The 24,447-nt window shown below is 53.7% G+C and overlaps 7 protein-coding genes across 7 annotated transcripts; 4 read left to right on the top strand and 3 right to left on the bottom strand.

Moving 5' to 3' along the window:
- Positions 1–2,178: 2,178 nt before the first annotated feature.
- On the top strand, positions 2,179–4,350 carry ACET3X_004450 (uncharacterized protein; the record flags this gene model as incomplete). Its single annotated transcript, XM_069450655.1, has 1 exon — positions 2,179–4,350. The coding sequence occupies one exon, from the start codon at positions 2,179–2,181 to the stop codon at positions 4,348–4,350; it is 2,172 nt and encodes a 723-aa protein (XP_069308428.1).
- A 4,760-nt stretch (positions 4,351–9,110) lies between these two features.
- ACET3X_004449 (uncharacterized protein) lies at positions 9,111–10,904 on the top strand (the record flags this gene model as incomplete). Its single annotated transcript, XM_069450654.1, has 1 exon — positions 9,111–10,904. The coding sequence occupies one exon, from the start codon at positions 9,111–9,113 to the stop codon at positions 10,902–10,904; it is 1,794 nt and encodes a 597-aa protein (XP_069308427.1).
- Positions 10,905–12,989: 2,085 nt separating this feature from the next.
- ACET3X_004448 (uncharacterized protein) lies at positions 12,990–17,107 on the bottom strand (the record flags this gene model as incomplete). The annotated part of the gene is made up of 2 exons (XM_069450653.1): positions 16,669–17,107; positions 12,990–16,368 (listed from the first exon to the last, which is right to left on the bottom strand). The coding sequence occupies exon 2, from the start codon at positions 16,212–16,214 to the stop codon at positions 12,990–12,992; it is 3,225 nt and encodes a 1,074-aa protein (XP_069308426.1). The 5' UTR covers positions 16,215–16,368; positions 16,669–17,107.
- A 2,389-nt stretch (positions 17,108–19,496) lies between these two features.
- ACET3X_004447 (60S ribosomal protein uL4) lies at positions 19,497–21,173 on the top strand. The gene is made up of 3 exons (XM_069450652.1): positions 19,497–19,645; positions 19,986–20,059; positions 20,109–21,173. The coding sequence occupies exons 1-3, from the start codon at positions 19,565–19,567 to the stop codon at positions 21,067–21,069; spliced, it is 1,116 nt and encodes a 371-aa protein (XP_069308425.1). The 5' UTR covers positions 19,497–19,564; the 3' UTR covers positions 21,070–21,173.
- Positions 21,174–21,480: 307 nt separating this feature from the next.
- ACET3X_004446 (uncharacterized protein) lies at positions 21,481–22,649 on the bottom strand (the record flags this gene model as incomplete). Its single annotated transcript, XM_069450651.1, has 2 exons — positions 22,126–22,649; positions 21,481–22,060 (listed from the first exon to the last, which is right to left on the bottom strand). The coding sequence occupies exons 1-2, from the start codon at positions 22,578–22,580 to the stop codon at positions 21,481–21,483; spliced, it is 1,035 nt and encodes a 344-aa protein (XP_069308424.1). The 5' UTR covers positions 22,581–22,649.
- A 306-nt stretch (positions 22,650–22,955) lies between these two features.
- Positions 22,956–23,495, top strand: ACET3X_004445 (uncharacterized protein; the record flags this gene model as incomplete). The annotated part of the gene is made up of 1 exon (XM_069450650.1): positions 22,956–23,495. The coding sequence occupies one exon, from the start codon at positions 22,956–22,958 to the stop codon at positions 23,493–23,495; it is 540 nt and encodes a 179-aa protein (XP_069308423.1).
- Positions 23,496–23,720: 225 nt separating this feature from the next.
- ACET3X_004444 (uncharacterized protein) lies at positions 23,721–24,268 on the bottom strand (the record flags this gene model as incomplete). The annotated part of the gene is made up of 2 exons (XM_069450649.1): positions 23,721–24,052; positions 24,118–24,268. The coding sequence occupies 2 exons, from the start codon at positions 24,266–24,268 to the stop codon at positions 23,721–23,723; spliced, it is 483 nt and encodes a 160-aa protein (XP_069308422.1).
- Between the last annotated feature and the right edge of the window lie 179 nt (positions 24,269–24,447).

Below are 24,447 nucleotides of genomic sequence, written 5' to 3'. Positions count from 1 at the left end.
CAGAGCCATGTCACGCATCGAGGCGCGAAGAACTAGTATGCTTGTTGTTGAACCCAATGGCAGCCAAAGAGGAAACAGTCAAGAACCTTACGACGACAGACACACCCCATCACGCATGCAGCGAGCAGGCACAAGTTTCCATCAGACACGCAATAGCGTGGATGAGGAAGACGAAGACCCAATATTTCGTGCGCCATCCCGTGCAATGACCTCGATCGACTTTAGAGCCCGTCATGGTGGTCAGAGTCAAACAGACAACAAAAATCGATTCAGCAGACAGTACACATCTCGCGAGCCAATGTCTGACCTACAGCCGTCACCTGCACTCCAAACAACCGCTAGTTTGCGTCGGCCCAGCGTCTCCAGTAGTACGCCCTCGACTGAGCATAGTCTACTATTTCGGGACGGTCAGAGCCGCTATGGTCACAATCTGGGTCGTGAAGGTTCGCCAGCCAACTACGAGAAGACCTTGGCGGGAGGTTTACGACCACGAGCGCAATTGAATGTTGCCCGGAATCCGAACAACAGACACTCGGTGGGTGGTGTGTCGGATATCGGGCGCAGCGTGAGCTTGGGCAGGCGACTGAGAGGAACAAGTATCGGAGAGTGAGCAAGATGCAGCTCTCTATTTCCTTGAGCTCGTGTTAACGTTTTGCGTTACTCTCTTAGCGTGTCCAGTCTCCTCCTTGACCGACGTGTAGTCACGCCACGACTGACGTATCTGAGGCCGGGTTCGCCGTGGGCATACCAGCAGCGGCGCATCACACCAAGCCGAATAACAAAAAAGACCTAGAGACAGTCGCCCATACGAGCATATTGGGTACGACCAAATGCAGTCAGCCTTGCGAGGCATGCTACGTCTAAGCGATTCACCATTGTGGAATTTTAAAAACAATGTGAGAGAGAAATATTCTCATGACTTGCATCTTTTGCATCAAGAGCCAGCTACGGAAGCATTAGTTATCTCAGCGTTTTTAGCACATAAAAGGACAGCGCGTGAGCGCAGGATCGATCACCGTTCATCTCATGATCTCGATTTTCTTCCCTTTTTTTCCTTTCTCTAGTTCATATACCAACACCAGATCGTTTTCCTTGCTTTCCTTTTTCTTCAACACATGGGTATCGAGACTATGTACATAGCATCTACTAAAACAGCCTTTCTTCTGTGCAAATCGAACGTGGATGAACGACAAAGATGTTGTCGAACCAAAGCTGACGACTCGTGAAGATACACACCATTGCCATTGCAAACTTCTGGCAGAAAATGCGGCGAGCAAACCTTCACATATGCTTTGGTGTTACCATTGCAACCAAGTTCTTACGACTCGGTTGCTCTCCCAGGCCCAAACGAGCTTACAATCTTGCGGCGAATCAGCCGTTCAATGGCATTTGCTACTAGCCCAGCTCCACACATTGAGTCCTATGCTACCACGGACGCCGTACAGATAAAATCATTACCGTGTCGCTTGTTGGTGGTTGCTCATCTGACGAGTGGCTCCCAAAGTTCGCTGTGGGTCGTCATGTGATGCTGACCATTCACAAAAACTCTCAAAGGCCCCGTAACTGCCTTGTAAGAGCTCTGTGCGCTGTTGCCTTATTTTACCGACGAAGCCCAGTACAGCGAAATCACGGTTCTGTATGTTCACACCCAAATTCACGAAAAGCGGTGTACGTTATATAAAGAACGTAATCTCCATTTCGACCCTGTTACTCATCGCTCTTGAGCACCCACTGCCCCTGCAACAGCAATTTGAAACAAGGGCATTTCCTACATTGAAGCAAACTAATTTCTGAAAGCGCAACAGTCCACATTCACTCTTTCAGGCGCTTTTTGGTTCTGGTTATGACGCAGTTGTGCTCGCGCCTTATCTCGGCTTCCTCTCACGTACCTAGTTCTCCATAACCAGGACACACCACGGCAATTACATCTCTCTCTACCACCCCGCCACTCGCAATTCGCGCACAGATAACCAAAATTCGCACCCAGCCCGAGTTTTATCTGCAGCAAACTCGCGATCAAGCGCCTCCCTTATTGCTCTAGCGCCTGAACAAGCAGTGATTGTTACTTCGCGGTCACTTGCAGGCACTCACCTCACGCAAGTCACTGCAACCTCCGACCGTATATACTCTACAGGTTCAACCAGCAGCATCCACCCCAGGAAACGAAATTACGGTACCATGGTGGCGCCAAACGAAGTTTCTGACGACCGCATGCCTGCCCAGGTCACCGCGCAGGTCGCGCCTACTTCATTGGATTCGTCCATCCCACACCCAGACTCTTCCTCCCGATCACCATCAACTTCCTTCACCACATCACAAACTGCCGAAATGGAGCCTCTGGTGCATGTCGTTGTACCTGAACCCACGAGCCAGCCTGACTCTGATTCACTTTTAGATTCATCTGCGGTCGACGTCGGCTCACCTCAGGGTACTGAATCACATATCGAAATAGAAGGTCTGGCATCTCCACCGGCTCAGAGTGACCCGATCACGGAAGCGCGACTCCCAGGTGATACATCCATGTGTTCGCACTCACAAGAGGGGGAACACACTGATATCACCACGCCCATAACTCTGCCCTGCATTGATGACGTCGGCAACAAGATGAGCACGACGCCCCCAACCACTCCCCCGCTGGTAGAGCAGGCAGAAACACCAAGATCTTCGCCAAATGAATCCACTGCACCGCCCACACCGTCAACCACAGCTCCGTCCTCTGGACGAGCGCCCTCTGCCCTACAGGTCTTCGAGTCTCGCAGCAACCAAGCAAGACAGGAGCACTTTAGACGGACTAAGATCTTCCACAAGACACGTTCTGCAATGGTGTGTCAGACGAACAAGATGCTCGTGTTTGCCTCCCGTGGTTTTGAACGTAAACACCTACCCACAAGGCGGACAAAGCCTCCTCTGCTGAAGCGGCGTTACAGCATCGATGTCAACACTACCAAGGAGTGGGGGACACAGAAATCTGATAGCTGGCAAGATGTTGATACCAAGGTCAGCAAGTTACAGCCACATGCGCATACTACTGCGCGGTCCACGAACATTGTACAGGAAGCTCCCCTTTGGCTACGGAATCTACAGACGGAAACTCCCTATCTGTCTTCGACACATCATTCACTTCCTGATCCCTGTCGATACGCTGCCTTCGGTCCGGTGTTTTATACCGGTATTCCTCACAACACTGATACTTTCCTTGAGCTTGGAGACGTTACCTTACAAAACGACGCTTTCAATTATATCGGCGCCACCAGCTATGCTATGTCTGGTATGGAAGTATGGATGCGTGGTGAAAGTCTAGATATGGCGCTTGAAGTGCTTCGCCGTGATGCAGATTGCGACGCTTACGGTATCGGCATTGCCAACTCCACTGTGGCTCAGATTTGCCATTTCGCCTCAGCTGGAATAGATGGTCCTTCAGGAGAATACGACCAGTACAGGGCACGTTATAGCGACAAGAACTGGATTTTCCTTGTTTGCAACGATGGTATGGGTGGTGTCGAAAACAACGGAACCAGCGGGTCACATTGGTCCATGGTGGCCATGGACAGGATCTCGAAGCGTGCGTACTACTACGACTCGATGTGGGTCCATCGGATTGACTACCAGAACTTGGGTCGCGACATCTCCCTCGGTATGCTCCACATCCTTGGCGAAGACATTGGTCTATGGAGATATGACGTACAGCACGGGAGCCCTGATCAGAACGATGACAACTTGTTCAAGCAGGATGGAGGTGCCTGTGGACCTTTCGTGTACAAGATGACGCAAATCTTGATCAGACATATCAAAGCTCAGCAATCACTGGGTTTCGATCAATTCAGTCTAGATATAGACCGTGAATGGTCGAAGCATGAGTTCGCACGGCAATTCCATTCGGGCTCAGTCCGCCGTGATATGCAGGACAATATCCTTCGCTGGCGTCACATTACCCAGGCTGTGGCGCTCGCAGACGAATACGACCACCAAGCTCTTCGAGACACGGACGCTGTTCTGGATGACGGGCCAATCGTCTCGTTCGAGATTCCCCCGAGGCCACAACTTCCGGTTCTGCGTCGAACTCGCCCCAAGAGCAAGTCCTCGAGGTCACGCCATACAAAACGTGGCCGCTCAAACGGTTCAAGCTACCATGACCCCATCGATTTGGAAGATAGCGACGAGAACTGGACCACTCACGACGACAGCAGTGATAACAGTACTGCAGGTTCCTCAGGTGGTGATACCGTAATCGACGAACATGAAGTTCTGTGGGAAGACGCAGGTGTCGATATGGACATGGGTGACGACGATAATCTTCATCCTGGCCCCGAGGGTGGTATTCAGCTTATTGAAGAACCTGCTGACGTCTAAGACGAACACACGCCTGTTGGCTTGCAAAGGATCGTCAACTCACCGGAGCCTGTCGACACGGAAGGAGGACACAGTATCACCATGCTTGATTAAGGGCTTAACAAGGTGTTCAGGGGAGACAGCCAGTATTGATCACACGATACTTAGTATTGATCTTGACAATGCCTTTGAGAGCTGGATTTCAATGTCATCGTTGCACTCAGAAACGATTAGGCTTGTACCAAGACTCACCCGCTGAACGACTGATCACGCAACTCTCCAACGAAAAGGAACGCGTGTACGATTGCTTCACTGTGTGTGGTGGAGAGCGGGTAGTTCCTTGGTTGTCTTTTTTTTTTCGTAGCGTTGCCTGGCCTTCGCGAATACTTGATTCTTTTCACATCGAACTTGGGTTGTAAGGGATGGTAGGAGTGCATCAAAACGAGTCACTGTCTCAATGTGTAGACAAAGACCAAAAAGTAAAATCGTTCTGCAAAGGCGTCGAAGGGGTCATGTAGGGTTGCATTGTGATATCGAGATACCACCGAGTCGGGCGTTTGTATGGGTTGTTCTCGTGGATTGTGCAGATGTTTATGGCTTCGCGATACGAAACCAGACAAAACAAAAGACATGCAAGAAAAGAGGTAGATATCAGATAACCAATTTTTTTTTTAAAAAAAAACGCTTGAGATAGTGTTCTGTTTCCAACCCTATTATGTTGTGATATGCACCATTGAAGCGCACCCTCCCTCTCATGAAGCAAACTCCCTTTCGGTACTAGGCTGAGCAACAGCGTTCGCGAGAAATAGTTTCCACGCATTTGCAGCAGTCAACAGCCTACAGAACATGTCCGATTAGGCAACAGCAAAGCCTGAATCGCCATCGCCATCGCCCGTCCCAACCAACGTTCCAGATCCTGTTTTTTTTTTTTACCCATCTATCCCGTCATGCCCAACCACCTCGCCAACCACCGCAGATCATGCGGCTGAACTCGCCATCGCCATCGCCATCGAACACCGCAAGCGTGGTTGGGCAAACAGTGGTGGCGGTGGCAAACCCGTAGCCGAGGTGCGGCGAACAACGAACCCTGGGAAAGGCGAGAATGTCGTGCTGCGGATGTACCTGTCGGTCCTGTCTATCACTCAGGGACAAAACTGGGGACATTGGCGTTTTGACTAAGGATTAGCCATGCTGATCCGGGTTGCGAAAAAGGCTGGATGCGAACAAGAGAAAAAGCAATCATGAGGCTGGTTTCGGGAGTCTCGTGGAAGGGAGGGAATGACGTAACCGTGATCCAGACCTGGCCTAACGTGACCCTAACCAGACCTTGTGTATGTGTGTACTGTGCTGTTAGCCTAGATCGCAATATTGATCGAGAAACAGGTTGCTTAAGCGCGAAACCCGATGATACTACGGAATGTCTACTTCACGGCGCAAAACGCGTGTCGTCTGTATATCAGATACGCACAACCAGACGCCCAAGCTGCCACCCGGCGACGTTTTGATTCACGCAGGTGACCTGACGAACCAAGGAAGCTATACCGAATTGAAAAGAAAGGTTGAATGGCTTGAGAAGCAAGATTTTGAGGCGAAGATTGTGATTGCTGGTACGAAGAACGGTGCTCTTCATTTTTTGCAGGATGAGACAGCTGATGCTCGGACGCAAAAAGGAAACCACGACATCACACTTGACAGACCGTTCTTTCGAGAAAACGAAGCAAAGTGGAAATGGCCTAGTCCTCAAGATACAGAGGCGTGTAGAAAGTTGTTGACGAAATCCAAATCAATCACTTACCTTGAGAACGAGTCTACCAAGGTTCGGCTTCTAAGACGAGGAACGTGGTTTACCGTCTTTGGAAGTCCATGTACGCCCAAGCAGCAGCAACAGGCGGATTGGGCTTTTCAATACAAACCCGATGAGGCAGAGGAAGTATGGAACAAGATTCCCATTGGCGTGGATATAGTAGTTACTCATACGCCGCCAAAGGGCCAACGCGATGGAGTGAAAGCAAGCGGACAACAGAGAGACGGAAGGTCAGGATGCCCAGCCTTGTTAAGAAGATTAGAGCAAGTGAGGCCGATGCTCAACATTTGCGGACACATACACAGTGGACGAGGAGTGGAGATGGTACAATGGCGAAGAAGATCTTGCTCTCTACAGTTACATGGACAACCCACAACCGTGGATAGCGGTACCCTAGTTTCAAGCGTGCAGCTCTGGAACGACCCAGGAGCCTCGAGCAAGAAACTTTCTCTAGTCGATTTGACGACGATGCGGGCGAGAGCAGGGCGTGGTTCGGGCAGCGACCATGCATACTTGACACGTCAATTGCAGCCTGACTCGCGATGCGACCATCGTCGAGGCCAGCCTAATGCGTCGTTTGCACCGGATCAGACGGGGCCTCAGCCCCCGTCCGGTGGAGATGAGGAGGGTGAGAAGCTTGACCCGACAGCGAGCCTCACTGATGTTGCCCTGCGGGACAGTGAGGCGCTGTGGGGAGGTGGAGGAAGCGCTGGAGGGGGCGCTGGATTGGAGCATCACGATGAGAGCGATACCGGACATGGGTGTCCTGACGAGGCTACTCAGCATCTCGCAGACGGACAGAGGGGTATGCCTCCGTCAGGGACGGAAGTGGCGCGTAGCCAGACCACGGTGATCAACGCCGCGTATCTGGGTCCGAGGGTTGCTGGCAAAACGTCGGTCGCGTACAACAAGCCTATCGTCGTCGATGTCGAGCTTCCCGTATGGGGCTCTTCGGATGAGCCAAGTGCTGTGTACTCGAGGGCTAATGTGGGATGACGGGTAGACTGCAGCGTGCCTGTCCCAAATGATCTCATATTCTACCAGCGAACAAGACTCTAGAACCAACACCGACATCATTCTGCCTGGTGTTTAATACACATTGTGTGCCATGTCACTTGTTGCATGCAATGGTGGGAGACCACGTAGGAGGACCTGCTTCTGACGGATTGTGAGCTGACCATGTCACGATTGGGTGTGACATACAGTAGTGCCCCGCCTCACCCCGCATAAGCGTATCTTATCGTCCATTCAGGCCGCGGGCTAACGTCTGCCAGTCGGGACGGATCGAGTGGGCAGCAAATCTGTGTCTTCTCACATGGCATGAGATGGAAAAATTGCTGACTTGCGACGCAACCGCCGTGCCCTGAGCCGAGTTGAGACGAGACACAGGGATGTTCCCCCCTCAACAGGGTGCATGGTCGAGGGAAAGACGTGCGGAGGATGTGCAGCAGCTGTGCCGAGTGCCCGGTGACTGCGGTCGTCTGAGTCGAGGTACAACCAGTGTCTCGGAAGCTACAAGCAGAGAGTTTGCTTGGTTGCGTCTCGAATGTGACGAGAGGCTTCTCGATGCCTGCTCTGTGCTTCACTCTGTACGCTATCTGTGCACCTGGATTCGTCATGTCTTGCAAATGGGCATAGTGGGGTTGGGTGAGCATTTCCTCAATGGTGTGGTCACTTGGGGCTTTTTGTGGTCATGCAGGCTGTGCGGGTTGATCCTATCAGATGCGGTCCGCCAGTAAGTGTCGAAATAGGCCATGTGGCCGCCTTGGGGCGTGATTGGAGAGGGTGTTTTGTAGGCGCCGCGGCCGACAGGTCGACCTGCAGCGTGCTCATGTGAAGCAACGGACAGCGGCTTGCGCGATGCGATGCGATGGGACACGATGATGGTGGCTCAGAGCGGAGGGGCTAGTACGGTCCAGGAGCAGCTGTGACGACTCTTTAGCCGTGGACGAGTTTGGTAGGCGAGAGCTGGATAGTGTCGATAGCGCATGCATGTGGACGCTGATGAAGCGTGCCGGTGCAAATAGACAAGTGCAAGCCAGACCGCAGTAATCCCCCTCCCCCTCGTTGACACAGGGATTCCCAGGACGGCTGTTGAAGCCTTGTGCATGCGAGCCTGATATAGTCACAACTGCACCCCCAAAACGCGTGCAGGCTGACTGCTCCCAACCCAAGTTCTGTTGCACAGCTGCATTCTTCGAAGCCCGAGTCTTCTGTTTATTTTTCTTCTTCGATTCTTTGCGTCCAGACTACGCCGTGCGATCCCGACAGTTGGCAGCGGGAACCTGTTGGCATTGTGGCCTCGCTGAAACGGTGACGTCGCAAAGCATTCTGCACCCACCACATCCACACCGCAAGTCCACCAAGCAGCGCAATCGACGGCTGCCGGGCAACCACGAGGCAGCTAAGAGACGGGCGAGGGCAAGAGAAGAAGAAGATCGCACAGCCTCACTCTTGTCACCGACTTGTTCGTCCGCGCCGCTTGTTTTGATAATTGCTTTGTCCAGATTGTTTGATCCGAAGTTTTCGTGTCGCTTTGCCACGACCTTCGGCCGCCTTCGATCCGCCAGTCTTGCCCGTGTGTCCCTGAGCAGACCCACAAATCCTTAGGTCAGCAGCGTGTAAACCAGCCATCCTCGTCACCCCCCGGCCCAGGAACACCCGCACTCGCCCAACGCTCTCACCACCGGCACCCTCTGCGCCCGACTCTCCTTATACGCCGCCCGCCCACGACACGTCTTCCATCGCTTCTTGCTTTTGTTGCCCCCCCGCCGCGCCTACACAAACAAGCCCGGCCGCCCAACACCGCCACAGCTCGCTTGCCCGTCCACCACATCCACTGACTTTGACTGGCCGCGTCCCGCATGTGCCAGGCCTGAGTCGCAAGCAGTCATTGCTGTCACACCACATATAAAACAGACTCGATACCCCACACCCAGCTAGCACACATAATCCCCTCCCCCCCGCTTTCACCGCCATGGACGAGCCCACGCCCGATCACTACAAGGCCCTCGGCCTCGACAACACAGCCGACGCCGCCATCATCAAGTCCACCTACCGCAAACTCGTCCTCAAGTGCCATCCCGACAAGGTGACGGATCCCGCCCTGAAGGAGCAGAAGCAGGAGGAGTTCCACAACATCCAGCAGGCCTACGAGTGCCTCATCGACCAAGAGAAGAGGTCCAAGTACGACGCACTCGTCAAGCTCGAGAAGCTGCGCAGCGAGAGAGCTGCCGGCAGAGCATCTGCCCCACGCGACAGGACTGCACGCTTCGATGTTCCCACGCCAGGCGGTGCGTCCTTTGCTGCAAGCGGTCCTGCGCGCTACACCACCGAACACCGCGCACCAACCAACGCACGCGACGAAGACGAGCGTTACTATGCACGATACCACAGCACCCCGTCCAAGCCGACTGCCGCTCCAAGAGCCACTCGCGAGAAGGAGTCGTCCAAGAGCTCCCGACACGCCAAGGAAGATCGATCGCGCTCAGAGCGCGAGAAAACGCGTGCCAAAGAGTCTCGAAGCGACCGCAACTTCACTAGCGTTGATAGCGAGTCGTCATCTGACGAGAAGGCGCGCTACGAGGCAGCCTACAAGACCCGCACCGAGGAGGACGCTGCTCGGCGCAGGGCTGAGGAACGTCGAACCTATGAAGACAACCGATACGCTGGCGCCGCCGCCGCCCAACCTGTCCCTGCTGCACGCAAGATGAGCGTCCAGGAGCAGGAGGCGCTTCGCTACCAGCACAAGTCACGCGCACAGGTCGAAGAGGAGATGTCATCCCGTCCCTCACCAGCTAGGGCGTCTTCGCGTGACTACTTCACCGCCGAACCCCGCCTTCAACGACGCGATAGTGCTCGACCCGAGCCTGTCCGCAGGTCGTCTGCCCGTCCAGGCAAGGAGAGACCTTCCATGTCCCGACGCGAAACCGACCGCACCGATCGCGGCATCCCCGAGGTTGTCGAGTGGGCTGACGACAGATACGAGGAAAGACGAGTACCCACTTTCAAGCAGACGAGTTCATCGCCGGCTGAGCTTGCACGTGGAATGCCTACGCGCTCGTACACAGACAGGTCAGCCCGACATGCCGAGAACACGCCACCGTCGCTGAGTCGATCATCTACTATGCCCAACAGCATCCCACACGTCTCCTCGTCCTCAAGGAGGAAGGAGTCTGTCGCCCCCCGAGGACCCTCTGGTCTTCGCGAGACCATGACATCAGAACACTACAGCAGTCCTGAGAAATACACAAGTCCGGAGAGAGACGCCTTTCCTACCGTCCCACCTCCGGCAACCGTCAAGACATACTACTACCCTGTCGCTGGAGGTGGCGTTTCAGCAGAAGCACCACCTCCCGCTCCTCGCCACGTCGTCCGCGAACCCACCAGCCGCCAACACCGTTCAAAGTCGCCGATTGGTAAGCCCCCGATTGGCCCCAACCGTCCCACAGAACCTGTTGCATACAAGACTGTCCCGCGGCCATCTATGCCAGGCCGCACCGACTCCAGCCGCACTGATGCCAGTCGCACGCTTTCACCAAGTCGTGAAGACCGCGGACGCTCAGGACGACCCAAGCTCTATGGCGAAATAAGCGGCGAATCTCCACCCCGACACAGGGTACGCCAACCGAGCATTGAACCTGAAAATGTTCAGTACAGCCGTAGATACGGTCCCGAAGACGTCAGATGGGCACCACGATCTTCTGGTGACCCTGATAGGGGCTATGCTAGCAAGCCACAACTTGGCAGGACTGCGACATATGTTTACTAGTAGTCTGTCAACATGCACAGATACCAACACGAATACAGAGGCATCTCATTGCCACAGGATACCCCAACCTCCCGGCCATCGGATGAACAGTCGGGATCATACTTTGGTTTCTACCTGGCGTTTTACGGTTCATATTCCTATCTCATTTTGGTTTCAGTCATGGTTATTACTCACTCCACGCAAGTGCTGCGTTGGCGTTTGAGGAACGTCTCTGTGCTATTATTGTTTCCACTCGGAAACTGCTCCCTATCTCTGTACATTGCATACACATATCGAAGCTGTTCTTGGGCTTGGATACTTCCATTCGTTCTTTCGACTTGAGCAATGCTTCATGTTTTGAAGACTCGGGTGGATCCCACATTCGCTTTTCTACTTTGGCACCGCTGCATTTATACGTTCGCTTACACATATGATACCACGAATTCTGGCATATTTGCGCATGCAAGGAGACACATAGTACATAGATTAAAGTAGTAACCTCATTGAGAGAAATCAACCCCATGGCTTGAATAAATCCATACATATCGTGACCTGCATCATGTGACCTAAATCAACGAATTGTCACTCAATCATGTCTTATATGTCAACAAAACTTTTGTGCTTAAACCTGTCATTCTAATGTTGGATTTTGCAAAACGTAAATTGACTCTTAGCATCATTACCCGTCTCAACACACGTTCCTGCATTCCCAAATCTCACACCGTACTCTCTTTCAGCCCCGCCCGTTCATGATTGAGTTGAGTGACACACCCATTGCGCTTGTGCGTAACTGTGTAACCAGTTCAACGGCAATGCCGCGCCCCCTATCTCTCTCTCAGAGAGAGAGAGAGAAACTGTTCTAAATGCCGCAAAGCTGTACCGCGATGCAAGTAAGCCGTATGTAAGCTCTTAGGTGTATCATGTAGGTAAGATGAGCAAGATTACCTCAGCCGTGTCTCGGGCCGGGCTAGCCTTGTCAGTCTCGTCTTCCTGTGTAGTACAAAACACGAGCCTTTGCTTGGCCGGACTTGGTGGAAGATAACACGGCCAGATTATACGGGAGTGCTGATGGCTCTCGTAATAGACTGTGCGGCAAACATAATCAGACGCGCTCTCACAAAGATTACCCGCATCAGAGGCAATCTAATGCTACCATCCGATAAGCCTCGAATGCACAACGCGATATAGGAGCAGCAAGTGATGAGCTCGAGCATGTTGAATATGTGTGTGCCATTCATTTACATAGCCTTTTCCACCCACCTAGAACCCTTATATGATCCACAAAGAGAAACAAAAAAGAAAAGGAGAAAAGCCCCAGGATATTTCGACCGCTCAACCCAAGTCGATCTTTGGAGTTCAGCCCAGATCTCTCGGAAATTCTCTCCATCCAGACAACGCCTTTCGCTGGCAAAGCTCGCCAAGCGAAACAGATACACACAAGAAAACAAAACAAAAGGATATGCAACCCAAGATACAATGTGGGTGCTTTCTGCCAGAGGACAGCGCTTTGCATGGCTCGTAACATCGATACAGAGGTTGTAAAGGCAAGGAGATCAAATAAATATACAAAGGTGCAGCGAGTGTAGTAATAGTGTTTGTCGGAGGGAAGAGTTATAGTAGCGGTGTAAAAGGAGTGTGAGTATGTGGAGGGATGGCGGTACTAGGTACTAGAAACTAGAACATTACTCTGCGTAATTCAACGCGCATTAGCCTCCACATGCGAGAAGGAAAGCCGTGAAAAATACGGACTTGCAAGAGAGAAAGTTTTAACACATAGGAAATGCTTGATAAGACAAGGAAACGGACTGGTGTTCTCAATCGATTCGCAGGCTTCAAGGCAGCCGACGGTACCGGTGATGTTTCGCGTTCAGTGTCCACTGTAACGCTGTCTAATGGGATATGCATCCATCAGGAGGTCGAGCGCTCAGTGTTGGTGGCGTCGCGAGTTCATGTTGGCAAAGGATGATCCTTCGGAGTGAGGTCGCGTAATTTCCGACAAGGCGGCCGAAACTACCAAATCATATGCGCACGGCGTATTCTCCAGAAACTAGCAGATGGAACAGATCCACTGCGTATGTTTTGAGTTTGGTTGGTTTGCACCGTTGCTCATAGTACGTCCCAGATGTTGCGGACGATGGGATTACTGCCCGTTTGGACTGGACTCCGAGGGTCAACGGCAGCCTTCTCTGGAGTCCATTGCCGGGGTAGTGGTTCTTCCCACGCGACATGGCCGTTGCGTCCGTCCTTGATTGTCTCGTTAGAAGACACCGGACTCACATCATCACCAGACTGGATATCGTAGTGAAAAGGATTTCTTGTAAACTCTTCTGCACGTGGTGACATGATTGCGTCAATATCGTCCGCAGCATGCTGTGGAGCAGGTGGCTTCGGGAGCTTTGACTGGATCTCCGTCTGCAGCTTGTGCAACTTCCGTTGTTCACGCATGTTCGGTGACGAAAACCTAGTTCGGATAGCCTTGGCGGGAGTTGAGAGGAAGGTTTCGCTAGGGGATCGGGGAGTATCCGGTGCCTTGGGGATCGCTACAGATACAGGTGCCGCCGAGTCGATGAGAGCCGAGGCTTGATTTTCGGGAGAATTGCTATGGCTGTCAAAGCGTGGTCCGGCTGCTTGGCTAAATTTTGGCGGGGACATGGACATGAAGCTAGGGGGCTCGAAGATGGCGTTTGTTTGCGCTGTACCATCGAGTGATGCAAAGCCGTTGAAAGTCTGATGTGCAGGCGGAAGGATAGCCTGGAAGGATGGACGTCGATCCTCAACTTCAGAGTCCTTGATAGCCGCTATGCTCGGTCTGTCGAACGGGTTGAAGTCTGCTCTTGTTGGTGATGTCAAGCCGAATGGATCCTCGTCTGCTATCCTGGGCTTCAGTGGTGTCATGTGGAATTCTACAGCGCGTGGAGACTTCATTTCATCTTCAAGGCTTGCATCCGTGTTGCCGAAAATGTCTTTGGGAAACTCTGAAGCGACTGGAGAAGTAATCTTATGCGCCTCATTACGGTCGTCACCATGTGAAGCTTGCGACGATGCAGGTTGTCCTAGCTCGAAGGAAGTAGCGCGGGGCGACAGAGGAGCGAAAAATCGCTCGTTATGGTCTCTTTCGGGTTCTTCATACGCAGACGCTTGATGTTGACTATCCATATCATAGCCTGTCGGCCATGGATTGTCAAAAGAGGTTTTGATTGGTGTCATAACCTCGGAATCTGATGTGTCGTAAGAAGTGAAAGAGGGTATGTTGAAGCTCGCCACGGCAGGGGACCTGAGTGGCTCGAACTCGAACCCTGATGGTCGCAAAGGCGCTAGATGCCTCTCCTCTGTTCCAATTGATGCGCTCTCATCATTGCTCTGGCTTAACCGCAACGGAAGTTGACGTGAAAAGTTAGGAACAGCGGAAAGCCTGAAATTGGGTTCTGAAAGCTCTTGGTTGTCGGAAACATCTTCGGTCTGGATGGTTGGCAGGTCATCGTTGGTTACAGACACCATAGGCACGACGTGACCCTTTGGATCAATATAGGGTGTTGTCGTTGGGACGGGTGGCGATGAAAGTTCAAAGTGTGCTGGGCTAGAGTCCCAGGACCGACGGAACCCAGGCGAGAAAGCCCCAGTGGGCGCAGATAGAGGACCTGGAGATATCGCCATCATGTTGCCTGTGCTGGCCCGCTGCATGCTGATGTCACTGTCGGGTGGAAGTGGTGCTGTTCGTGGAGTTCGCGAACCCGAATCAGATTCCCTGTCGTATTTGTTTCCGGTAGAGCGAGATGTGGGCAGACCGGCAGACCGACGTCCATATCCTTGGTTGTGATAAGAGCGGCTTTCGTTTTGTCTCAGTAAGCTGTTCCTAAACTCTTGCAACTGCATAATGAGGTTCATGTTCGGCCCGATCCACTTGCTTCGCTTCTTCGCCTTGTCATATGCTTCTTGTACACTCATCTGCGGGTCTTTGTACAGGCCATAAGCAACGATCAAACTTGCAGAGCGACTGACACCACACTGGCAATGGATAAGTACTCGCTTGCCTCGCTGCACTCTCTCATCAATCATCTTGACCAACTTGTGAAGGTCAGGGACAATATCTGTGTTATGCTCCCAAGGCATGTGAATGTACTCTGGTGTCTTGTATGTCTTGCCATCAATGACGACCTCGCGTGGTTGTATCGTCTGCATGACCGGTGCTGTAGCCTTGGGTGTGGTTGGCGAGCTATCTTCCATACCAAACGACTGCTTCGGCCGCTGCGCTAGGGTAGCAAAGTCAACATTCTCCGCTGGGGGGCCATCTATGCGCCTGGCATCAATGTTTTTTTGAGACTCCTCCGTCGATGAGGTGAAGGGGTTCTTTACTTCGCTCGCGACGTTGATGATGACATCGAAAGTCGTGGCTTGTACAGCGGTCGGCTCGAAGTAGAGATATACGCCAGACTCGTATATACAAATAGGCCCGTTGGGGTATGCAGCGGGTTTCTCCTCTCGTGATTGCGGCACATCGAAATTCGGTTCCTGATCCTCCTCTTCCTCCATCTCGAAGGGAACTTCGCTAAGACCACTTGGCTTGGGTGCAACAGGACGCAGGGGAGGTAGTTGCATGCCACCCAAAGGGTTCGTACTCGGTGAACACAGTGGTAACGATGGAGATGACTGGAAGTGACGAAGGGGTGGGCGGTTGAAGGACGGTGTCGAGGGTATCAGCAGTCGTACAGGCTTGCTCTCATTGCTGCCGGGGGTCGAGATTGTTAGACTCAAGTTCGATGGTCGACGCCTCGGTGGTGTCGGTGGTTTGATGAACAGCGGTGATGGTGGTGCCGAGCTATTCTTCTCTTTCGGTGCGACTGCGATGGGTGCTGGTGTATGCGCGCGCAGGTTGCTGAGTGAAGACGCCGTGTTGATACCAAGGTTCTTGAGATTCCGGGGCTTCTTCGCAGGTGTTGTCGGACGTTGTAGTTCGAAGAAAGGACCGGCTGCGGGGTCTCCGGCGGAGGGTTCTGTCCTCCTAGACCTGAAGTCGGCGACGAAAGATGAAGACGCGATTGTCTTTGCGAGGGGTGATTCGGGTGACACGCCCGGCGAGGGATCCGTCACAGACGACGAGTCCATGGTGGAAATGGTTGTGGTCGGAGAGTTGTCAGAGGAGCCCGTCGATGTACTGTCGCGACTGTCGTGGTGAATGTGGAAGGAGGAGAAGGGTGCGCCCGTGTTGGTGTTGGGACTGGTAGCAGGGCGGACTACATTGCCGCCATTCTGACCCTTGGTGTGGTGATCTCCCCCAAATACAGCGCCGAAAGACGGCATGGGCATGAATGTTCGCGCACTCGTCTGGACCATGCTGGGTCTCCGAGTCGTAGTGTGTGTTGCCAAGCGTAAAGGGTGGTCGTTGGAGCGATGTGGATAATATCGAGCGTGCTGCTGGAGGATGCCGGGTGTGAAGGACTGCTCGAGTTTCTTGCAAGGGAAAGAAGAATTAGGTGTAGAGAAAGCCCTTTTGAGAGTCGGACTGTCAGCGTCATGGGATATTGTGGGCGAGGCAGACATGGCAGGCGCATGCGTTTCGAAACGTGGGCATGGGGAACGGGAAGTGGGAAATGGAGGCTGAAGACGGTTGCTCGAGAAACTGTTTCCAGACTTGAGGATAGGCGGGAGCGCAGTGTACATGGTCGAGCAAGCAGCGGATGGCAGACGACGAGTGCCCGTACACTGGGTGCTGCACAGTCATGCTCGCTCAGACGGACAACAAGGCACAGAGGGTGGAGCTGGGACGCGAAGAGGACATGCAGCTTACCTGGTTGCCAACGGCCGTGGAGAGGGGCGCTGGTGTGGTGAATTGGAGCGAGAATACCAGATCCTCTGCTAAGCGCCTGGGGGGAGAAGGAGCGACTAGGCCGGCGATGCGCCTATGCCTGAGATGATGCGGCGTAGTGGGTAGAAAGGCCAAGTGCGGGCGACGCTGCGGGCGTGCGTCGTGAGGGGAGGGCGGTGGTGAGGAAGGCGCTCTCGACGTGGCTGCCGCGCTCACAATTGTCGTGTGTGTATTGCGACACACCACTCTGGACTCGTCGTTGCTGTGGTGGCAGAGTGAGACCAACTTGGAGCGGACGAGGGAAGCCGGTCGATCGCAGAGCCGCTGCCGCCTGGGTATTGAGGGGGGAGGGTTGGTGGGGAGGCGAGGCGAGCACGCTGTGTGTCGTGATTGAGGCGGCGTGAATGCGTCTTGTCGATGGATGGGGGAGACGAACTGCGAGGCAACGCTAGTGGTGGCTCTGTGGAAGCGCCGACGTTCCAGGAATAGCAACCGCCGCCGGTGCGCTACGAGGCAGCTGCGACCACTAGCACACTAGCACGCCAGTCCACCCAAGCACGCCGCCTTACAACATGTCTACCGTACCGCCGTCGATCCATCGTTTGCGGCCTGCAAGTAGTCGGTCGTCCTTTGCCGTGCTCTAGCAAACAAAATCTCTCCTCGCCTCCTCCACTCACGCACACACACACACACACACACACACACACACACACATACGCACATTCACCCGACGGATGACTTCACCAGACTGACTGCCTTTGTTCCCCGGACCTTTCCTTTCGAGTCTAGGGTAGCCACACACACACCCCCCTGGAAGGCCGCAGCCTGTAGACGGGAAGGCCCAGACGAGAAACCTCGGAAGGAGGTAGGGGTCCGCTCATATTGCAGCAGCCACCCCAGACAGCACCTAGCCATGCAATCCGTCCCGTCTCCAGCCCGGACGACGCACACGAGATAATTTACTCGTCGTTCGCGTCCCATCGCAGTAACGGCGGCGCCAGCGTCGTCATTACTGTCATTACCCTACAGCCAGGACACCCTTGCTTCGCTTCGCGTGCCACAGCCGTCGTTTCGACACGCAGCTGCGTCGTCGACTGCGACTGCCTTGATCGCAGCCTTCAGAGGCAGGCAAAACAGTCCAGGTAAATACCCTCTGACGTGAAACGCACCGTGGACAGATATCGACCCACATGTTGGCGTTGGCGGGGCGAGAATTCCGCGTCTTCGTCATCTGACTACTACCACGCGTTTCATCTCTCTGCCGTCAGTTTCGTAATCCCAAACCCACCCACAACATATGTGGAACTCTCTCCCGCATGCCCATCAGGCAGAGCCGCAATGTATGCTGTACCTGCCGAAACTTATTTCCACCTCTGCCGCTGCCTGTGCCCTGGATGCTGTTGATTTGTTCTCCTGGTACGCAAAACCCCGATTCGGCCAACCCACACCGAATGCGTTTCAGCAGCTTGATAACCGGCAGAATCCGTTCGAAAAAGCAACGCGACGCCGAAACAGGCATCCATGCGACGATCCAACGACTCAGTACACTCCGCCTCACCTTGACGGGCACGTGCTCTTGAGATCGGGATAGGCCTGACTGTGCGACTCAGTACTAGTTTCTATACTTGTCGCATTGCAACATGGAGAGATCAGAGGCCAACTCTTCGCTACCGTGTGCGTGGTACATTCGACTGAGTCGAGTGTGGTGAGCGTTCTGGCCGAGGAACAAGGCCCCAAGACGGCCCGAGTCTACGTGCCATCACCGTGCCATCAGCCCTGACCTTACAACAACCAGAACATCATAGACGCTGTGGTAGAACATGTCAGTTCGTCCGCTAGTAGGGCTAGTAGGGCCAGATAGCATACTCTTCGACATAAGGGGTGATATATCACGGGCCTCTGTAAGGTTCAGATGGTTGCGAGGGTGCTCGCGGACCGCGGAACCTAATACTGTGCGACGTCTTCGACCAACAAGCAGGGACGTGCTAGTACTCGTATAATTGCTGGTTGACCTGATCGCACATTTCGTTGTGCTTGGTGCCTCAACATGGTCAAATTACTCTAATGCGCCCCTATGTTTACACGGTATTTGAATTGCACCACGTCACCATATCTACGGCGCGCATAGGGCACTCAGTGAGATTTCGGTCTGTCCTCGACTGTAAACATGACATCAACAATAAACAACAAAGATGAGAGCACCATCACCCGCATTGACCAGGAGTGAGATTGACGCCCATGTATACCTCCTGGTTGAAGCTACAACGTTACTGGAGATAGAGTAGAAAGGTGATCGATTGTAAACGGCGACAGTGATTCAGTCATCCATGAATTCTGCGACCGAGCCAATTAACAAGCCCCGATTCCAGAGCGGTTACTTGCCAACGGTGCTGACCTTGAGGATGATGCATCTCTGCAACGAGCTGACAATCGCGTTAAAGAAACTATACATGGCAGACCTGCAGCCTCTGCATGCGTATACTCAAGGGTTCTTGTGTATCATCTGGAACATGTATGTAAGCCCATTTCATTAACTTGTCGTGCTTGCTCTGCGCAGAACTCAGTCTCACGACCAGTAGTAGATGCTGGGGACGTTTGCAGTTTTCCGCGTTCAAGGCAGCATGCCACTCTGGAGCGAACGGCTGTAACCGTAGTTTTAATAGCTGACCGTGAACTAACGTCTCTCCAAAGTTCGTGGCGCGATGCATGTGAAGATGCTCCAGCCTGCGCTCAGCGGCCGACAACCAACGGCGCCAAGCCCAACACGGCTAGCGCCACACCACCAGCGGTAAGCGAGAGTCGAAATTGCGCAAATCCATTGACGACTTTTGAATCTTCTCGCGACAACTAACCAACAGGTCAATACACAACAGCCACCATGTCGAGGCCAACCGTCACCGTCGTCTCCGCCAAGGGCGAGGCCACTAAGGACACCGTCCCCGTGCCCAATGTCTTCAAGGTCAGTTCCGCCGCCATTCGACTTCGCTACACAACGCAAACCGCAATTGGAGGGGGAGACTGAGAGAGGCGACAACGGCAGCTGGCGCAACGCATACATGGGAAGACATCCGAAAGAGCGAGGACACGCATGGCAGCGGACAGCGCTCGCATTGAGCTGGAACACTGCGGCTTTCTTCCCATGGCGTGCGGGCATGAGATTGTTGCAAACTCGCACTTTCTGGGTTGCCGGCTCTCAGTCTCTCAAAGATGCACAACCTGTTTCGGCAATTCTGCTGTACCTCCGAGCACATGCTTCATACTACAAGGCTGTCTCTGAACAATACTAACCCCATGTACAGGCACCCATCCGCCCTGACATCGTCCACGCGGTGCACACTGGCATGAACAAGAACCGCCGCCAGCCTTACGCTGTGTAAGCCTACCTCGCATGCTGCGGAAGCGCTCAATCTAACAACAAGCAGCTCCGAGAAGGCTGGTCACCAGACTTCTGCCGAGTCCTGGGGTACTGGTCGTGCTGTCGCCCGTATTCCCCGTGTCTCTGGTGGAGGTACTCACCGTGCTGGTCAGGCTGCTTTCGGTAACATGTGCCGATCCGGTCGCATGTTCGCTCCCACCAAGGTCTGGCGCAAGTGGCACCAGAAGATCAACCTGAACCAGAAGCGTTTCGCTACCGCGTCTGCGCTCGCTGCTTCAGGAAGCCCTGCTCTTCTCCTCGCCCGCGGTCACGCCATCAGCACCGTCCCCGAGGTTCCCCTCGTTGTCTCATCGACCGCTTTCGCCGATGCCGCCATCAAGAAGACCTCCGCTGCCGTCGCTCTGCTGAAGGCTGTTGGTGCTGGTGCCGATGTCGAGAAGGCCAAGAACTCCCGCAAGCTCCGTGCTGGTAAGGGTAAGCTCCGTGGCCGCCGCCACAAGCAGCGCCGTGGTCCTCTCGTCATCTACAACCCCGACGAGGATGGCAAGGAGCTCGTCCTTGCTTTCCGCAACATCCCAGGTGTCGAGACTTCATCGGTCTACTCGCTCAACCTTCTCCAGCTCGCCCCCGGTGGCCACCTCGGTCGCTTCATCGTCTGGACCTCATCTGCTTTCAGCGCCCTTGACAAGGTCTACGGATCCACTGCCGAGCCTTCCGCGCTCAAGAAGGACTACCTCCTCCCATCAAGCATGATGAGCCAGCCCGATCTCAGCAAGATCATCAACTCCAGCGACGTCCAGAAGGTTCTCCGCCCCGTCCGTGGTGGAGCCGTCTCCAAGCGTGGTGTCGTACAAAAGAAGAACCCGCTCAAGAACTTCCAGGTGCAGCTCCGCCTCAACCCATACGCTGCTACCTTCTCCAAGGAGAAGTTGGGCCAGAAGAAGCTCGAGGCCAGCAAGCCCGAGCCTGCTGCTGACACCTTCCTCGACCTCCTCCACGAGAACTAGACGGTTGTTGATTAGCGTTATGATTTCCTAAGGTGTTCTCTCTTCGGTTGGGATGGACTGGAATGATGAATAGCTATGAATAAATGTAGCTCTTCAAAAGTGCCTCTGAGAAGGTTTCACTTCCACTTCCACTCATGACTTCCTGATGCTGCTTTTGCTTTGTAATAAGTACGACGTGTGCTCGTTCGTCTGATATTGTATGACCTTTCGCAGTAGTTGAATTTGAATTAGCAAGCGCCTTGCGTTATTGTCCAAGTCAGACAGATGTTGGATTCTTGCACCACAAGAGCATGCAGTCTTATGCTAGTGATATCTATACCCAAACGCCGCCGCTATGCTTGATGGTCCCCATCCCCATGGCACCCAGACTAATCCAGTACTTTCATGAAATGATAAGAGAAACGTATGCCGTTACTTGAACAGTCTCTTCCCGCCCGTCCTTCCCATAGTCCTCTCTACGCCTTCCAAACTCATACCCGCAAAGCCAGCTCCCCCACCATCACGATCCCTCTTGTACCTCCTTAATGCCTCTCTCAAATGCGCCGGTGTAAGTGGTCCCTTATCATACGCCTTTAATCTATCCTGCAAACTAGCATTCTTGTCCACCTCCTTCCACAAACTTTCCGACCGATCAACCTGCCCAGGATACCATCCCGCACTCGTAATGTCCGAGTTGGTGGGACGGTTCCTGTCGTCCTTGATGTGAGCGCTCGGTCTCACCAAGCTCTGGCTTAGGATGGGACCGGGTAGGTTTGGGTTGGGCAGGTGCGTGCGGACGGCGGACCACTCGTCGCGGACTGTGAGGGCGCGGTCGATGAGTTCGCCGATGAAAGTCTTCGAGTAGGAAGTTACGGCGATGATGATGGGCTGAGGTACGGATTGGGAGAGGGTTTGGTTGACGAGTTTACGGACTGTTTCGCGCTTGAGGCGGATACGGCGGTAGGTTGCGTAGCGGTCCATTTGGGCGGGTGTCATGAAGTCTTCTAGCATGCTGTTTGCCGCATTTGTAATTAGTAAACTGGATACTGAGAGCAGAGGGTTTGTGGTGGAACATACCGCTCGTATTCCTTCTCTTGTTTCCTTCGTGCTTCAACGCTCATGCCGCCTTCGATTTCCATGCCCATCTCCTCGCCCATCTCGTCATCGTCGTCGTCTTCTACTTCCTCTCCTCCATCGCCGTCTTCGTCTTCACCTCCGATTGCACTTCTTCCGTCGCCGCCTTTACCTCCTCGTACACTTGAGCCAGCAACACTACCTCCGTCTCCACCCTTCTTCCGGCGTTTCTTTCCTCCTGCGCCGTTCACGACTGAGGTAGTGATGTTGCTTTCCACGGAAGGTGAACGCGAGTATTGGCGGGGGGAGCCCCCGGCTGATTCGGCGTCTGGCGAGAAGGCGTTGCGTAGGTTGGAGGGTTTGCGCTTCTTGGTGGGCGCGCCAGAGTGCGAGGATATGCTGCCGCGCTTGCGACTACCGGGGACATTGAGCTGTGGTATGTGTGGTGGTGAAGCCATGGTCGCGACTCTGATTCACATGCGATACTCTGTTCGCGACGTCACGGTAATGCGGGTTGTGGTGAAGACGGTCGATTTTTGTCGGATTGCAACAATGGAACGGCCCTGGGGAAGTCGCGATGGTCGCCAAGCAAACGATGCAGTGACCACTAGCGCGTTTCCCACTCAGAAAGCGCGACCGGGGTCAATTTCGTCATCGACGCTCGAGAGACGGTTCATTGCGCCTTTACTCTTACTGAGCGTCTGCACTCTAGATCTTCACCATGTAGATGACGATATCAGCAGGCGACCTGCCATAAACACCAACTCACAGCAACACCTTCACCTGCTACACTTTACATCGCATACTCGCACAAACCTAAGGGTGAATAGAAGATGCCGTCCTACGAAGAAGCATATGGCCAACAGGCCCCTCAAGCAGCAGGCACAGGTGCAACTGACACCGACGGCGCCGTCCAAGCCCCGCCCGACTCCAGGTCTCCCTCTGAACTTCCACCTGCCGCCCTCGACTTGGCAGCGCGCCTCTTCGACCTCGCCCGCAGCGGGGACACATCGACCCTCTCTCAATACGTCAGCGCCGGCATCCCCAAGAACCTCACCAACGCATCCGGCGACACGCTTCTCATGCTGGCATCGTACCACGGTAACACCGAGACTGCAAAGATGCTCTTGGATAGCGGCGCGGATGCGAATGCGTTGAACGGGAGAGGCCAGAGTCCTATTGCGGGGGCCGTGTTCAAAGGATATGACGAGGTTGTTAGAGTGTTGTACAATGGGGGAGCGGATATAGAAAAGGGGCAGCCGAATGCTGTAGACTGCGCGAGGATGTTTAAGAGAGGGAACTGCTTGAAGCTCTTTGGAGTGGAAGAGGGCGAAGGCACCGTGGTGGATGTGGATGCACATGCTGCGTCGTAGTGGAGAGATCCTCCATGTTAATGTCGTGACGGTATAAAGGATATTTACTGTAAGCCTTTGAATAGCGCAACTGGCAGTTAGAGGGTATATATGTATTACTACGGAAGCTGATTTCCAAGCGCAACATTACGAAATCCAACGCAAACCTGTTCAGTTTGATCCGCCCAATGTAAAGATCCTACTGATCGTGGTATCATGTCATCGTCTGTACCTGTCTCCACCTCTCTACTTCTTCTGCTCTCCCTTGCCACCGCCAAACATGCCTCCGATGTAACTCCCAGCGCTCTTCGCGCCTCCTGCAACACTGCTCGCGCCACCCTTCACTCCGTCCGCGGCACTCTGGCCATAGCCACCCAGTGGGCCTTGTCCCTCGATGGGCCTGCCCTTGTCATCTTTGCCTCCGCGCTCAGCTCGGTTGATACCCTCTTTGGAGACAGCGTCGCCGATGGGTTGTGCGAGTCCTCCTTTGCCAACTTGACCGCCGACGAGGCCGTTGACGCCATCTTGGAGGTTGTCGACCTGGGATATACCCGTGACTTTAGTCTTGTCGAGGTTCTCTTTAGGCGAAAGTGTTAGTAGACAGACGGTATGCTAAGGTAAGATCAGAATAGAAGAGACGTACGTTTGGTAGCGTAGGAAGCCTTGTTATCCTTGGTGAACCACTTCAGGTACTGGTCCTCGATCCATGGCATCCATGTCTCGTACTTCTGATTGTAGTACTCCCCGGCGGCTTCCTTGTAGGTCTTCTGCGATCCCTTCTTTTGGTCTGTCATGATGGGCAATATTACTCTGTGTTGGTTGTGTTCGAAATAAAGACAGCAATGTGAAATGTTCGTAGAGTTCGTTCAGGTTGTGGGTATTTGCATGTGCAAGTCAACACCTAGATCAGGCAGCCGGCATATATACTCCACTCGCACATCCCGCGTGTACGCGATCTGCACCAGCGGTGATC

The sequence above is a fragment of the Alternaria dauci genome, chromosome 3 (genome assembly GCF_042100115.1).
Source record: "Alternaria dauci strain A2016 chromosome 3, whole genome shotgun sequence".
In the NCBI taxonomy this organism is placed as follows: Eukaryota; Fungi; Ascomycota; class Dothideomycetes; order Pleosporales; family Pleosporaceae; genus Alternaria; species Alternaria dauci.
The sequence above is the reverse complement of the archived record's forward strand: the minus strand, read 5'-3'. Positions and strand labels throughout refer to the sequence as shown.

What these genes read in the sequence shown, in the direction of transcription:
- ACET3X_004447 (XM_069450652.1), top strand. Translation starts at nt 19,565, where the DNA reads ATGTCGAGGCCAACCGTCACCGTCGTCTCCGCCAAGGGCGAGGCCACT. An exon ending in CCGTGCCCAATGTCTTCAAG is followed by an intron (nt 19,646 to 19,985) that starts GTCAGTTCCGCC and finishes CCCCATGTACAG; the next exon opens with GCACCCATCCGCCCTGACAT. An exon ending in CGCCGCCAGCCTTACGCTGT is followed by an intron (nt 20,060 to 20,108) that starts GTAAGCCTACCT and finishes AACAACAAGCAG; the next exon opens with CTCCGAGAAGGCTGGTCACC.